The sequence below is a fragment of the Pongo pygmaeus genome, chromosome 1 (assembly GCF_028885625.2).
Source record: "Pongo pygmaeus isolate AG05252 chromosome 1, NHGRI_mPonPyg2-v2.0_pri, whole genome shotgun sequence".
Lineage (NCBI taxonomy): Eukaryota > Metazoa > Chordata > Mammalia > Primates > Hominidae > Pongo > Pongo pygmaeus.
In genome coordinates this window covers 97,221,530-97,239,059 of record NC_072373.2, presented here as the reverse complement: position 1 = coordinate 97,239,059, position 17,530 = coordinate 97,221,530, and the positions used below count along the sequence as shown (strand labels likewise).

The 17,530-nt window shown below is 39.4% G+C and overlaps 1 protein-coding gene across 4 annotated transcripts in view; it reads right to left on the bottom strand.

The window, feature by feature from the left end:
* Positions 1-211: 211 nt before the first annotated feature.
* The window catches only part of SPRR2G (small proline rich protein 2G), a 52,220-nt gene continuing 34,901 nt past the window's right edge, over positions 212-17,530 (bottom strand). For 3 of the 4 annotated variants that reach the window (XR_008498199.1, XM_054473783.2, XM_054473813.2), the window contains one exon: positions 212-755. Coding sequence is in view for 3 of the 4 variants with exons in the window: in XM_054473783.2 (XP_054329758.1) it covers positions 513-734 (222 nt within the window). In the remaining variant the exon portion in view is untranslated. Of the gene's footprint in view, positions 756-1,475; positions 1,525-17,530 lie in introns of those variants that run through there. The other variant, XM_054473834.1, reaches the window with a different exon arrangement.

Here is a 17,530-nt window from a genome sequence, read left to right as displayed (position 1 = left end):
ATACAAGCTAGAAGGGGTAAAAATGAGTTTAAAACCAATAAAAGAGAATTATTTGTTGTACCGAATCCAAAACACACATTGCAAGCAACACTGAATTCAGTGATGGAAAAGCCTAATAATTCTAATAATTCAATAGGAATGAAAAGGAACACTCACTTGATGTAGTTAACAGAAGAGGTTAAAGACACGAAATGCAAACAAAAGCAATGTGGGCTTGACCATGAAACGTGCTTTATTGGGAAGAAGCAAAAGAATAAACACTTGCTCTCAGGATAGGAACCACCATCTACATCACAGACAGCAAAGCGAGATTAGGGGATGATCCGGCTGCTCATCTTCCAACAACATATCGGTTTTCAAAACTAAGCCTTTTCTCTGTCAACTCTCAAGCCAGGCAGAGGTTAGGGAAGATGCAGCCTCCCACTACAGCTGAAGGGATGATGATGGAGTCCTGGGAGTAAGAAGAGCCACTGGATCTTGTTGTTTCATGGTCCTGATGAATTCTAGTGATGTTACTTGCTCTTGGGTGGATACTTCTGCTGGCAGGGTGGGTATGGTTGCACAGGAGGGCATTTATCCTGGCATGGTGGAGGTGGGCAATGCTCAGGTGGACAAGGAGGAGGCAGGTAAGGCTCAGGGCACTTCGGGGGTGGACATGGCTCTGGGCACTTTGGCGTGGGGCACACAGGAGGTGGCTGGCAGGGCTGCTTGCACTGCTGCTGCTGGTAAGACATCTCTCCTCAGTCTCAGATAATCTGAAAGATACGCAAGCAACAGTGCTCATAAGAGAGACAGTCCTGTTGGTGGAGCAATTAGCTAGGACATCAAATCTCCAGTATCTAGGGACCAACTCTGATCCCTAATACAGTCTTTATGACTTTGTGTAGCTTCTTCACACTTCACTTTTAGGACCTCTTACCCTCAATTCTTCCGTGTTTCTGGCTGTTCCCTCATTCTACCATTTTCTGAAAATAAAATTGCCTATGAGACAGCAACAAGTGTTGTCTGAATACAAACACTATCTCAAGAAGAAAAACTCAGATATTAAAATTCTAGCCAATACCAAACAAATCTGTACTCTTATCTTCCATGAGGCCCTAGTTACCAGTTTTAATGAACTGGCTGTGGTGCTGAGCCATGAGTTTTTGAAGAGAATTGCAAAAACTTGCACCCGTCACCCAAGGAGATTGCACTCCAAGAGAGATGTATTTGGAATAGATGTGAAGCAGAAGACAGAACAGCATCTTGTGTCTCTCACTCTCCTTCAGTTTAAGATTTTATATATTTGACTCCAGGTTCCTCATCACCTTCATGTTTATCTACCAAATACCAGCTAAAATTTACCTTCAAGACCTCATTATCTTCTTTTTCCTATCCATGAGGATAAATTGGTTAAAATAAATAGGCATTTCTGTCCCCAGGTTAAACCCTAACACCATCCAAGTGCAAGAAAGGCTTCTAATATTTGTACTCACCAGAGTCTCCAAAGATCTACAACTGAATGGCAAGAAGACAGCATCAGTGTGGTGGAGAGTCCTTTTATAAGGGGCAGGCAGTCCTACACAGGGAACAGCCCAGGACTAGCATGATGTGCTTATTTCCCAACCAAAATACCACCTGCATGTAATACACGCTGGTATCACAAAATTCCTAGTCCAGGATCCTCCCCAGCAGGATAAGTGCACAGTGATTCACTTGGGACATTATCTCAGGTTCCTCATGCCAGTGGCAATTGTAGAATGTGACATATTGTCTGACAATTGTGGTGCTTTCCTATAATTAGAGATGGTGCTTCTCCTACTTCCCAGCTTCCAAAGTATCCTGTATGTAAAACTACTCCCATTCAGTTTCACATGCCCGGTATCCAGCTGTGTTCTCTTTAGTAGAGACCAGTATGTGCTGATCCTGCAGCCTGGCTATATCCTAACCCTCAACTGCAGTTTTTCTTTATAACTAACTTCCCCTTTTATCATGGCCTATTGATCCTTAGGCTTTTCTTGACAATTAATTGACTTGAACAGGGCGACAAAATCATATATCAGGTTCCTAGATGCTGACAGCCCCAACCTGGGTGTGTTCTGACATGGTATTAATGGGCTTGAACGAGGCAACATCATCTCTTGGTTTTCTAGGCCATTAGAGTCATGTTGGGGCCCCTCCTTAAAGCTTCACATTTGCAGATTTACACACTAACGTCATCTCTGTGGCCCTTGTGACTATGAGTGACTTGTGGTCTACTAGAAATCCAAACTCATCTTCTCCCATTTTCTTCCAAACTGACTTAATGTATGTGCTGCATCCATTTGGAAGCTTTTCTCCTACATGCTAATTCATTTGCTCCTTCACAATCTCTCTCTTTTGTAATGACATTTAGTAGGATTTCAGGCTTTCTTTGCACATTCAAGGAATGAAGTTCTGGAAAGCTATTTATCCTGCCATTTACTTCATAGATATTTTTACCTAAATAAGTAAAATATAGCTGGCACGGATCCCACGGATAATTTCTTAGTATAGCTTATTTAACCATATTAACACTTCAGCTAGTATTACTCACTGTCCCAACTTGGAGAAAACTTGAGTACCTTGGTTATGCATACATCTACAGCCACCACTACTGTGTGGCATTAAATATTTCCTAACCTCCTTGAAACACAGTTTACACAGCTGTAAAACAGAAATAAAAAATATACCTACCACAAAAGTCTCCTACAAAAACTCAAAGAGTGGCCTAAAATTATGCACGTTACATAGTGGGTCTTCTAAGAAATATAAACTCTAAAATGTAGAAGAAATAAGAATAATAACTAATCACAACTAACCAATAATTTCAAAAATGTCAAAAAAAGAAAATAAAGAATGGCATTGTTTAGAGTAAGGCCTATCTAGTGAAGATCCTTTCTCTGCATCCCCCGTTCTTCTAGCTATAGTCACTACTAATTAGACAGCATGGGTACCATAGCACCTGCAGGGTCGGCACCTTGTTTTCCTGAGAAAGCTCCTCTCACTATCTGAGGGAAGATTTCATGCCTTGTGCTCTTTACCCAGAAGAATGCTGTGCTGTATCTGCAATGTTTCAAACTTGATTGGGTTGGTACAGTAGAGAAACAAAAAAAAACTGAGGACCTAACATGGGAATTTGAAGAGGTAGGAATGTCTTTGAGTTGAGCCCTACTATTAAATTCTTTCTCAGCATCTCAGAAGAACAACATGAGGCTAGTTATCCCTCCCTAGTACTCTGAAACCAAACAATTTAGTCATCTAAGTTACTATCAGGAAACTGACACACTTCAGGGATGCCAGAAGGAACAGGGATGCTCCTGGGATGGGTGAGGCACTTTCACAGTGTTCTTTCTCATGTTGAAATCCTAGGAACCATAGCTGATGTATGCTGAAGAATTAGCTAAGGATTACGTGACTTAAAACAGTTCTATCAACAGTTCTATCAACACAATTTTAGACCTACTTTTCTTTGCCTCATGAATTACTAATAGATTCCAAAGTTATTTTTACCAATAAATTATTTGGGTTATCATTTATGCTTGATAAACTGAAGGAGGATTGGGCTTTTAAGAAAAGAATGCTTAATGAGGTTTGCCAGCTTCACAAAGGGCAATTTTTTTATATAGAGAGAAAATAGCTAAAGGACAGATGATCCTCATTTTTCACAAATAATGGGCACTTGAAGCACTCTGTGCAAATTAAACTTCTGAAACTCACATAGTATCTACATGAGGGTTTGCTAGAATTTACTTATAAACTAGTAACCGTGGTTATCTCAGGAGAATAGTTAAGTATCTAGGGGATAGGAGTGGGAGAGAGACTAATTTTTCACTGCATGACCATTTTCTTCTCTTTTGAATTTTGGTATCATGTATATTTTTTGCTTATTCAAAATGTTTAAATATTTAAATGTTCAAAGATATTTTAAAATTGAAATAAATAAATCTGTGAGTAAATACTATGTTAGCAAACTGGCATTGTATAAACACAATGATTGAGTTAAGTCCTAATTAGGTGTGTAACTTTGAGCAATTTTCTTAACATTTCTGCAATTTTCAGTTTCTTCATTGAGAAATGGTAATAATAATACTTCTCTGACGGACATTTTTGTAAGGTGCAAATAAAATAAATTAAATAGTAAGCCTAGTAAAACAACCATGGAAAGCTGGGAATTATGAGGCTGAATTACCTGGTCCCAAAATTCCTGATTTGCCTAAAGATTTTGAAAAGAAGGACAAAGCTATTTTATGGGAGTCCCAGAAATGAAGAAATGAAGGAAGGTAGAGAGGGTAGAAGACAGGGGAGTGGAAAGAAGAGGAAAGGGGAAAGAGAGAGATGACGACATTTCCCAAGGGCCATTTGATTTTACTTGATTTAACATTTATAGCCTAGTTCTTTAAGCTCCCGATAAAATTATTTCTATTTTAATAAATAAAGATATGCTGCTACTACATAATATGCCTTTAAGTTTTTGAGAATATAGAATTTAAAAATAATAGAATTAGAAATGAACAGAGATGGCAAGAGTGAGCGTCCTTGCTTTGCTCCTGATCTTAGAGGAAAAGCTTTTAATTTTTCACCCTCGAATATATTAGTTGTGGGTTTCTCATATATGGCCTTTATTACGTTGAGATACATTTCTTCTATACCTAATTCATTGAGTGTTTTAATCATGAAAAGATGTTGTATTTTTTTTTGTGATTGTTATTTCTTTTTTTTTCTTTATTTATTTTTTCTTTATTATTATTATTATTATTATTATTATTATACTTTAGGTTTTATCGTACATGTGCGCAATGTGCAGGTAAGTTACATATGTATACATGTGCCATGCTGGTGCGCTGCACCCACCAACTCGTCATCTAGCATTAGGTATCTCTCCCAATGCTATCCCTCCCCCCTCCCCCCACCCCACAACAGTCCCCGAAGTGTGATGTTCCCAGTAAACTATCGCAAGAACAAAAAAACCAAACACCGCATATTCTCACTCATAGGTGGTAGTTGAACAATGAGAACACATGGACACAGGCGGGGGGGGAAGATGTTGTATTTTGTGGAAAGCTTTATCTGCCTCTATTTAGATTATCATACAATTTGTATCCTTTATTCTGTTTATGTAGTGTGTCACATTTATTGATTTGCCTACATTGAACCATCTTTTTTTTTTTAGGAAAGAAGGAAATTTATTGAACCATCCATCTCAGGGATAAATCCCACTTGATCATGCTGCATTATTCTTTTAATGGACTACTAGGTATGCTAGTATTTTGTTGAATATTTTTGCTTCTATATTCATTAGGGATGTTGGCCTGTAATTTTTTTATAATGTTCTTATCTGGCTTTGGTATCGGGGTAATGCCATCCTCATACAATGAATTTGGAAGTGGTCTCTCCTCAATTTTTGGAAAAGTTTAATAATAATTTATTAATACATTAGTTCTTTAAATGTTTGGTAGAGTTTACTACTGTAGCCATGTGGTCCTGAATTTTTCTTTGATCACAGTATTTATATTGCTGATTTAATCTCCTTACTCGTTATTGGTCTGTCCAGATTTTCTATTTCTTCATGATTCAGTCTCAGTAGGTTGCATGTTTCTAGTAATTTGTCAATTTCTTCTAGGTTATCCAATTTATTGCTATATAGTTGTTCATAAGCAGTCTCTTAGGATCTTTTTTATATCCATGGCATCAGTTTTCATATCTCCTCTTTCATATTTGACTTTATTAATTTGAATCTTCTCTCCTTTTTTCTTCATTAGTCTAGCTAGAGGTTTGTCAAATGAGTCATCTACAACTGCTGTCTCTTCTGTCCCACATCTCACTAACCCCTCAACCCATGGCAGTCTGGATTTAGCCCACCATCTACTGAAATTATTCCAAGCTTTCTGTCAGATAAACTGAGTCATTCTCCGTTTTTATCTTCCTAGACTTCTCTGCTACATGTCACAGTGCCAATATATCTCTAAAGTCTTTGCTTACTGGTTTTCATAATACCCACTTAATATTCTCCAACTCCTGTGCTTAATCTTTCTCCTCCTTGATCTGAACCTCTTCTTCTAAATGCCAAATGGAGTCCTCTGGTGCTCATTCCATGGATCTTACCATCCTATGCATTCTCTAGTTACAATATCAATGATTCCTATGGTTTCAGTCATCACAAATCTACTAACTCACTCATCTACATTTGCACTCCAGAACTCACTTCAAACTTAAATATCCCCTTGCCCTCTAGATATGCCTGTCCAGATAACCTCAAGTACCAACAAACTGATCATCTTTCCCACAAACCATTTGAACCTCCAGTATTCTCTATCCTGTACACCAATAATCACCCAGCTACTTGAGTTACCTTGACATTTTCCCTTCTACCACATGCTACTTATCTAAACTCCTCATCCTGACAGTTCAACAGCCTAAGTATCTCTGGAATCCATCTCTCTCCTTCTATGCTGACTGCCATGCCCTAGTTCAGGGCCTCCTCATCTCTTGCTCGATTATTACCATAGCTTCCTAATATAGCTCTCTTCCTCTATCTTCTTTGATTTAAATCCATCTTTCCATTGCCATAAGAGTGATACATTAAAAAGTAAAATCTGACTACATCACTTGCATGCTTAAAATACTTTAACTTACAGAGCAAGTTCTAGGTCCATTACATAGCCCTTCCTTCACCTCTAGCCTCATTCCTTATTACTCCACTTTTTGAACTGTGTGCTGTCATGTATCAAACTCTATAATTTTGCTCACATACCAGATATTTCTATCCTCAGTGAATTTATTTACTAACCTGTAATATGCCATATTGTTATTGTTTTACCGGGTTAATGTCTACACAATTCTCTAAAAGCCATCACTTCAATGAAAAGCCTTCCTGGATCCCTCCTATTAGGGCAGGTGCCCCTACCTAAGAGTCCCATAAAACACTCTGAGCTTTGCATTAAGTGTTTAGTGCAACCCATCTGCATTAAGCGGATTTCCCACTCATATCCTTTTCCCTTGAGCTTGCAAGCACTTTGAGTAGTCGGACTGCAACTTCACTTTCTACACTCAGGACATGATCCAATACCTGAAACACAGTATGTGCTAAATAAATAGTTGTTAAAAAAAATAATGATTTCAGTTTCTAAATTTTGTTGCCTTACATGAGTGTCACAACAATCTTGTGAGTTCTGGGGGAAAGAATTTGCTATTACCTCTGTGACTAGAAAAAAATAACATTTAATATTCTACTGAATTACTATGTGATTTCATGATTTTCCAGACATCTCATCTTTCCACTACATTAGCCCTGCCAAAATCCACACACCTACCTATAGCAATTGGAATTACAGATAATAGAGCCATGACTATTTAGATTTGGGGCTCCTATATTTGGATACTCCATGACAATTTGTCCCAATGCATGTGATTGCTGAATAACTTTGTAAACACCATGTATCTTGCCAATGGATGACAAAAAGAATTGTCTAAAGAATTTTAAGACGCTGACATTGCAGAGTTTCTTTAGTTCATGTCTCCTGTGACAGAGGTAGTAGAATATTAAATATTATTTCTATAACATTTGGTAAGAGCAGTACATTGAAATACACGCTGTTTTCTCTATCCTCCCTCACCCTCACCATTCACTGCCCACTGCTGATTGGTAGAGAAGTTTGTTTTGTTGTATTGAACCAGATAATGGATAAAGGAGAGGACTAAAATAATACCAGAAAGCCTAGACAGAGTCATACTAAAAAGGACAGAAAAGGCAAAACAGAAGGTAAGGGTAGCTACCATGCAAAATTGAGTACAAATTTGGGGAGAGAGGTAAAGAGGATTTTAAGTTATTTTGTGGCAATATAATTCCAGTTTGCCATTTGTTAAGTAAACATCAGTATTTAAATTGATTTTCAATTACGTTTCCTTTTTAGAACTCAGACTAATATTTCTTCTGAATGTCACCCTGTGCATAAGGTCAGAACAAGATTGTTCGGCTTTATTCAAAATGTACAGATCTCCTCAATTTACAGGGTAAACCACATGGTAAATTGAGGAGCTGGGACTTACTGCCACTGCCCAGCATCACCCAAGAATATCACACCGCTTTCTACTGAATGCATAGTACTTTGGCACCATCATAAAATCAAAAATATTGTAAGGAAAACTAGCATAAGTTGGGGATTATCTGTATTTTGTGAATTATTGCTCAGCTTTTAGAACTTAAGGTACAAATTTCATATATATCTTTTTTATATTACATGTAGAATAATCATTAATTTTGTTAAGTGTGATGATCATCTTGTGGCTATTTTAAGATATTTGTTAAAAACACATACTGATAAATTTATAGGTGAAATTATATGATATTTGGAACTGTAAAATAGTTCAGTGATAAAAAGAACAAAGTGTGGGAGAGTAGATGAAGTCAAGAATAACAAATTGTTGATAATTTTTTAAGCTAGGTGATGGGTCCAAGGGAGATTATAATACTCTTTTTTATTGCTTTTATTGAGGTATAATTGATATACAAAAACTCATGCACATTTAATGTAGACATCTGGATGAATCTAGACATATGCATATACCCATGATATCATCACCACAATCAAGACACTAAGCATATCCATCACCTCTAAAAATTTCCCCATGGGTTTTTTGTTGTTGTGTTATTATGGGTTGGTTTGTTTGGTTTGGTTTGGTTTGAGTTTGGGTAAGAACACTTAATGTGAAATCTATCCTCTTATATTTTAAAGTGCACGATCCCATTAGTCCGTTCTCACACTGCTTACAAGGATACTACCTGGGACTGGGTAATTAATAAAGAAAACAGGTTTAACTGACTCACAGTTCCCCATGGCTGGAGGGGGGCCACACTTACAATCATGGCAGAGGGTGAAGAGGAAGCAAGGTATGTCTTACATGGTGGCAGGAGACAGAGAGGGGGGTGGGAGGGGGGCTGCCAAACACTTTTAAACAATCAGATCTCATAAGACGGCCCCATGATCCAATTACCTCCCAACAGGTCCCTCCCTCAACATGTGGGATTGCAATTCGAGATGAGATTTGGGTGGGTACACAGAGATAAACCATATTATTCTGCCCCTGGACCCTCCCAAATCTCATGTCCTTTTCACATTTCAAAAACAGTCACACCTTCCCAACAGTCCCCCAAAGTCTTAACTCATTTCAGCATTAACTCAAAAGTCCAAGTCCAAAGTCTCATCTGAGACAAGGCAAATTTCTTCCACCTATGAGCCTGTAAAATCAAAAACAAGTTAGTTGCTTCCAAGATACAATGGGGGTACAGGCATTTGGTAAATGTTCCCATTCCAAATGGGAGAAATTGGCCAAAACAAAGGAGCCACAGGTCCCATGCAAGTCTGAAACCTAGCTGGACAGTCATTAAATCTTAAAGCTTCAAAATCCCCTTTTGACTCCATGTCTCACATCCAAGGCATGCTGATGCAAGGGGTGAGCTTCCATGGTCTTTGGCAGCTCCGCCCCTGTGGCTCTGTACAGTACAGCCCCTGCAGCTGCTTTCTTGAGCTGGCATTGAGTGCCTGCAGCTTTCCCAGGTGCACGGTGCAAGCTGTCAGTGGATCTACCTTTCTGAGGTCTGAAGGACAGTGGCCCTCTTCTTACAGCTTCACTAGGCAGTGCCCCCGTTGGGACACTGTGTGGGGGCTCCAACCCCACTTTTCCATTCTGCATTGCCCTAGAACAGGTTCTCCATGAAGGCTCCATCCCTGCAGCAGACTTCTGCCTGGACACTCAGGCATTTCGATACATCCTCTGAAATCTAGGCAGAGGTTCCCAAAGTTTGACTCTTGTCTTCTGCATGCCCACAGACCCAAAACCATATGGAAGCTGCCAAGGCTTCAGACTTGCACCCTTTGCAGGAAGCCATGGCCAGGGCTGTACTTTGGCCTGTTTTAGCCATGGCTCAATCTGGATGGCTGGGACACAGGGTACCAAGTCCCAAGGCTGCACTGAGCAGTGGGGCCCTGGGCCTGGCCCATGAAACAATTTTTCCCTTCTAGGCTTCTGTGCCTATGATGGGAGGGGCTGCCACGAAGATCTCTGAAATACTCTGGAGACATTTATCCATTGTCTTGGTGATTAACATTCCTTTCCTGGTTACTTATGCAAAACCTAAGTTTGAATTTCAAATCATATCTTTGTGAATGTATGTGACGGTATGCTTTCAGAAACAACCAGGTCACCTCTTGAATTCTTTGCTGCTCAGAAATCTCTTCTGCCAAATACTCTAAATCATCTCTTTCAGGTTCAGAGCACCACACATCTCCAGGGCAGAAGCAAAATGTCACCAGTCTCTTTGCTAAATAAAGCATAGCAGCAGTGACCTTTACTCCAGTTCCCGATAAATTCCTCACCTCCATCTGAGAACAACTCAGCCTGGACTTCATTGTCCATATCACTATCAGCATTTTGGTTAAAACCGTTCAGCAAGTCTCTAGGAAGTTCCAAATTTTCCCACATCTTCCTGTCTTCTTCTGAGCCCTCCAAACTGTTACAATATCTGCCCATTACCCACTTCTAAGGTCACTTTCACATTTTTAGTTATCTTTATAGCAGTACCCATTCTGCTGGTACCAATTGTCTGTATTAGTTTGTTCTTACACTGCTATAAAGATACTACCTGAAACTGGGTAAAAAGAAAGCAGGTTTAATTAACTCACAGTTTTGCATGGCTGGGGAGGCCTCAGGAAACTTACAATCATGGCAGAAGGCAAGGGGAAGCAAGGCGTGTCTTACATAGTGACAGGAGAGACAGAGAGGTTGGGGGGAACTGCCAAACACTTTTAAGCCATTAGATCTCATAAGAACTCGCACACTACCACAAGAACAGCATGGGGGAAATTGCCTCCGTGATCCAATCACCTCCCAGCAGGTCCCTCCCTTGAAATGTGGTGATTACAGTTTGAAATGAGATTTGGGTGGGTACACAGAGCCAAACCATATCAACTATATTGTTAACCATAGGTATTACATTGCACAGCAGGTCTCTAGAATTTATCTTATACAACTGAAACTTTATACCCACTGAAAAACAAATTTTCTATTTCCTTCTACCCCAGACCCTGGCAACCACCATTCTTTTCTCTGCTTCCATAGGTCTGGATGTTTTAGAAACTTCACATAGTAGAATCATACAGTATTTTTCCTTTTACATGACTGGCTTATTTCGCTTAGCATAATATCATCAAGGATCAAACATGTTTTTGCAAATGACAGGGTTTCCTTCTTTTCTAAGGTTCAGTAATATTACATTGCATATATACGCCACAATTTTTCAATTCATTCATCTGCTCATAGACGTTTAGATTGTTTCCATATCTTGGCTATTGCGAATAATGCTGCAATGAACATGAGAATGCAACTGTCTCTTAGAGATCTTGATTTCCATTATTTTAGATATATCTCCATAAATGGAATTACTGAATTATTTTTAATTTTTTGAGGAAACTGCATACTGTTTTCCATAGTAGCTGCACAATTCTTCATTCACGCCAACAGTGCGTAAGTGTTCCAATTTCTCCACAGCCTCATTAACACTTGTTATCCTTTGTTTTTTGGGAAGTCAGGAAACAACAGGTGCTGGAGAGGATGTGGAGAAATAGGAACACTTTTACACTGTTGGTGGGACTGTAAACTAGTTCAACCATTGTGGAAGTCAGTGTGGCGATTCCTCAGGGATCTAGAACTAGAAATACCATTTGACCCAGCCATCCCATTACTGGGTATATACCCAAAGGACTATAAATCATGCTGCTATAAAGATACATGCACACGTATGTTTATTGCGGCACTATTCACAATAGCAAAGACTTGGAACCAACCCAGATGTCCAACAATGATAGACTGGATTAAGAAAATGTGGCACACATACACCATGGAATACTATGCAGCCATAAAAAATGATGAGTCCATGTCCTTTGTAGGGACATGGATGGGATGAAGCTGGAAATCATCATTCTCAGCAAACTATTGCAAGGACAAAAAACCAAACACTGCATGTTCTCACTCATAGGTGGGAATTGAACAATGAGAACACAAGGACACAGGAAGGGGAACATCACACACCCGGGCCTGTTGTGGGGTTGGGGGAGGGATAGCATTAGGAGATATACCTAATGTTAAATGAAGAGTTAATGGGTGCCGCACACCAACATGGCACATGTATACATATGTAACAAACCTGCACGTTGTGCACACGTACCCTAAAACTTAAAGTATAATAAAAAATAATAACAATAATAGTAGTCATCCTAACACATATGAAGTCACATCTCATTGTGGTTTTTGCCCTTCATTTTCCTGGTGATTACTGATATTGAGCATTTTTTCATATACATGTTGGCCATTTGTATTTCTTCATTGGAGAAATGTCTATTCAGGTACTTTGCCCAGTTTTTAATTAGGTTATTTGTTGTTTGAGTTCCTTGTATATTTTGGATATCAACCCCCTATCACATGTATGGTTTGCAAATATTTTCTCTCATTCTGTATGATGACTTTTCACTCTGTTGATTCTTTCATTTGCTGTCAAGAGGTTTTTAATTTGATGCAGCCCCACTTGTCTACTTTTTTATTTCATTGCCTGTGATTTTCATGTAAGTTTCATCTATAACTTGCATTAAATCATTACCCTAGGACTCACCTAAGAGACCCAGCCTGCCATTAGCTGGTCTGTTGGAACTCTGGAGCAAAGAAATGAGAATGACCATATATAAACTGTGAATAATCTTAGAAATCAGATGGACAGAAATTACAAAGACTACTCTAGAATTAGAAATATAACCTCAGGTAATATGCAGACTTTGAGAATCTTCACATCAAAAAGAAAATAGGTTTCAAATAATGGTAATTGACCTTTCTAAGTTGACAATGTCTAAAATCTCCTTCATAAAATTAGAAGACAGAAAACTGCATTTCAACAGACTCCATGATACCAATAGGGGGTTTTTGGTGGTGGTGGTGGTGGTGGTGGTGGTGGTGGTTGTTGTTGTTTAACTTTTATTTTAACTTCAAGGGTACATGTGCAGTTTTGTTATATAGGTAAACTTGTGTCATGGGGGTTTGTTGTACAGATTATTTCATCACCCAGATATTAAGCCTAGTACCAATTAGTTATTTTTCCTGATCGTCTCTCTCCTCCCCACCTCCTCCCTCTGATAGGCCCCAGTGTGTGTTGTTCCCCTCTATGTGTCCATGTGTTCTCATCATTTAGCTCTCACTTATAAGTGAGAACATGTGGTATTTGGTTTTCTGTTCCTGTATTACTCTGCTAAGGATAATGGCCCATAGCTCCATCCATGTTCCGGCAAAGCACATGACCTCATTCTGTTTTATGGCTGCATAACAGTCCATGGTGAATACCAATCGTTTTCAGGAATGCATGTCCTCTGTTGAACGGAGCAGAGAGCTACCTAGAGTAACCCAAAGATTCTGTCCTTCTGCTGTGCCTGAGCCAGGACATCCTGGAGGCTCCATTACTGCTATGGGTCCCACAATTAAACAGCAAGTTAGTGTGTCAAGGCTGGGGAAACAGACAGAATCACAGTTAAATTAGCCCACTGAAATGGTGCAGGCCCAAGACCCTGGCCTTAGAATTGCTTGGTGACCAGAGAGAAAGTGAGGGGCCGCAGGGTCCTAAAGCAGGACACATCATGGACTGGGAACCTCAAACTCCATGGCCTGACCACCTCAGACTTCCAGCTCATATCAGATGTTATGTCTTCCAGGAATCCTCTCCCAACCACAGCCAATCTGTGCATCTTTATCATTGCACTTGCCAACATAATATTTTAATTTTCTATGTGTCTTTACATTTTATACAAGATAGTATGAGCCCCTTAGGGCAGAGATAGTGCCTTACTCAATCTTGGGTCCCCAGTGCCTATGACAGGGCATGGTACATAATTGGGGTCAAACAAATATTATCAAACAAGTAAATAAACATTAGTTCTAATGCCTAAAATGACAATAAAGAATCTTCTCTCATGATTAGCAGGTCCAGTGATAATAATGGTAGAAACAAAACTGGCTTTTAAGCATCCGTTCAATCGTTTTACTACATAGCAGACACCATTAAAAATGCACAAGATGAAGATATGAGCTGTTCATGACCCTAATCTTGAAGACTATATGGTGTATTGTGACAGACAAGACTTGCTTCCCGATGATCACAACACAGAAAAAGTGGCACTGGAAAGGAAGCATTATTTTTAGAACTGTGCATGGATTGAGTGTGACTTTGTGCGCACATGTGATTGATAAAAATGGAGCTGAGGGATCAGCAGACAAATTATCTCATGGGTGAGGTTATGTTTCATAAAATAAAATATGGTTGTCTACACATTCCAAAAAGAAGGCCATCTATGCCAAAGGCACATGATTTTCTAAACATCTCAGCTTTCCACTATATTAGCCCTACCAAACATCACACGCCTACCTATAGCAATTGGAATTATAGGTGATAGAGACTTGACTATTTATATTTGGGGCTCCTATATTTGGGGACACATAAGAAAAGGGTAAGAGATCTTCAAAATGTTAGCTGGGGAGCAGTGTATACCAATTCCAAAGCAAGTTTCAAAGCAAGAGAGGTGTCCCATCCTCTTTTTGGAGCCTAAAATGCAGCCCTCAATCCTCTTAACCTTGGCATTCTGTTCTCAGCTCAGTCTTTCCTACTCACTTTGTCCCTCTGACTGTTCTCCTCCTTTCCCAAGTCTTCACCCCATCCATGTACCTTCTGTGTACTGCATCTGTGTCTCAGCCCTGTTGGTAGGCCATAGGAATGATATTCCTAAACAGCCAGTTAACATTTCAACCTAGATTATCACAGTTCTTGAGCACAGTGTATCCAAAACAAAACCCATCCCATTCTTCATAACCTTGCTGCTCTTCTGGAAGACCAAAACTCTATATCAACATCACCTATTCTGTCCTCCAAAGTCTAAGATTTTGAGTCATCTAAAATGCCTCATATTTCTCAATCCTCACCAAATGGTATCAATACTATTTCATACTAATATATAGTAATATCAATAATAGCAATACAATTAGAAAGAGAACTTTCTAATCTCACTAACAGTTAGTTCAATCTTTTATATAATTTATCTTACACTGAGTTATGAAATATTTTTGTTCTCAACTGCGTTTTTCAAGTAACAGGTTTTATATGATTTTAAACTAACAGAAAATGTTATTTGGCAAACAAAACTTAATGGACAAAATCATTCACAACCCAAAGAACAATGATGGAGATTATTTAAGTGCCCTTGGGCATGGAGAGGCACAGGTCTCTAACTGACTGACGGGCTGGCTCAGCAATGAATGGCAGGACCATGAGGCAAGGAAGAGAGGTACAAGAAAGGGGAAAAGTGGGTGTTCCTGGAAGTTTTGTCCGCCAGCAACTATCCCTGGAGAAAGTCCCTTAGTCCAGAATCTCTAATCCAATGCTGATGGGTGGGCAGAAGCTCAAAAGAGTAGTCTGAAGAGGGGAGGGGAGAAGGAAGTAAGTGGCTCTGTTATTTTAAAATAATTTGAGTACCAAATACAGTCATCCCTCAGTATCCATGGGAGATTGGTTCCAGGACCCTCCCATAGATACCAAAATTCACAGATGCTCAAGTCCCTTATATAAAATCAGATAGTGTTTGTATATAACCTATATACATCCTCTGGTATAATTTAAATCATCTTTAGATTACTTGTAATACCTAGTACAATTCCTAAACATCACTTCATTGTGTGGGGTGGGTTCAACATAGAACTCTGCACACTGCAAATTCAAGTTTTGCTTTTTGTAACTTTGTGGAATTTTTTTCTGAATACATTTGACCCACAGTTGGTTGAATCCACAAATGTGGAACCCACAGACATGGAGTACCGGCTGTATGTTTAAGGAACCTATAAACTCCCCTCAGGCTAGAGATGGAAAGTAGCAGGATAACAGGATAACTTCTACACACTTCTCATTTCTCCCTACACACTTCTCACCTCTCCCTGGTGCAAACTTTTGGGAAATTATTTTTGTTTCCATCCATCAAGTTGATCAAAGATAAAAGTAACTTAGGTCCTCTGAGAAAAGGAGCAACTAAAAGAGGATGATGAATGAGATGGTTCTAACTGGCAGGAGATAGACTCCCATTGAGTCTGAAAATCAGATCCAGAACATTTGCACCCAGGCGGCTTTCAAGGTAGGATTTAGAAAGCAAACGTGGATGGATGGATGGATGGATGGAGCAGTTGATTGATCAAAATATAGGTGATTCTAAATATTGATAGATATTGAACTAATACAATAAATAGGATATTCTAAGTTAAAAAAAATCAAAGAGAATTCATTGATTCAAGCACAGAGGAAGCTTACTACAGAGCATAAAACTGAACCAGTAGTAGATAACTGACTTCACAACAACTTTCCCACAGCTAGATTATCACTGACAGAACTTCCCAGATTCCAGAACTTGAATCCTTTTTCTGCCCTTTCTGACTTCATTTTCCTAATTTATAATGTAAGTCTGGCTCCTCAGAGGCATCAAGTAGAGACTCAGGGACCATTGTTCTAACACAAAACTGCAAGAGGATGAGGCTGGGATACAAATCTAGTGTTATGTTATCTCCTCTCCCAGAACTCCTTTGGTCCAGAGGTTAAGAGAACATATATAAAATGGCTTGAGAACACAGCATGTATTCTCGTGGGGAAGTGGCAGAAATAATGAAAAGTCTAAGACAAAATAATATATAATAGAGTCCTGGAAGTGTGGCTTTGGAAGGAAATCAGAGTTCTACAGGTGATAAGCAATGCCTTATTTCAGTCCTGGTGGTGTGTCAGTGATAGTGTATAAAACCTTCTTTGAAGATGAAAAACTAAACTCTTACTTTGGGGGCCAGTGTGACTGTGAGGCACAGGCTTCATGGCCCCACCAATAGCAGTGACAGCCTTGGGGTCAACTCAGGAGTGTCTTTCTTGTACTGTGCTGGAATCAGGCTGAACCTCTGACCGTAAACTCCACAGGTGCCAATTCTGCTTTGTATTCAAGGCTCAGCTGTTTGGATGGTGCAGCTAATGCTCTTACTCACCCAAGACTTCTCTTTTGCATAAGGCATCCCTAGTGCCTCACATGACACAATTCCCAGCTCCTTCTCTGCCCGGCCTCTTTCCTTGTACCTATATACTGGGTGGGTTGATAGGGCAGGTCCAGAGAATCATTTGTATTCTGTGTCTGGGCGAGATTTTCCATGGACAATCTCAGGGAGAACTGGCTTTCTTCCATGCCTTGTACCAGGGAGGCTTCTGCACTTGTAGTTTTAGTTCTGGTTATAGTAGAGGGGAATGAAAGGTTTCAATCATTGAGAATGAAGAAGATTTGAGTGTTTATGAGCCTCTCCTACATGGGTATTTAACTTAGTCTGGGAATTGATCTTTCAAAGCTCCACTTCAGTTGTATCTTGATAGAACTTCCACTGTATCTTACATCACATAGAAGTACATCAGGAGCTCAACACAGCACAGAGCTTC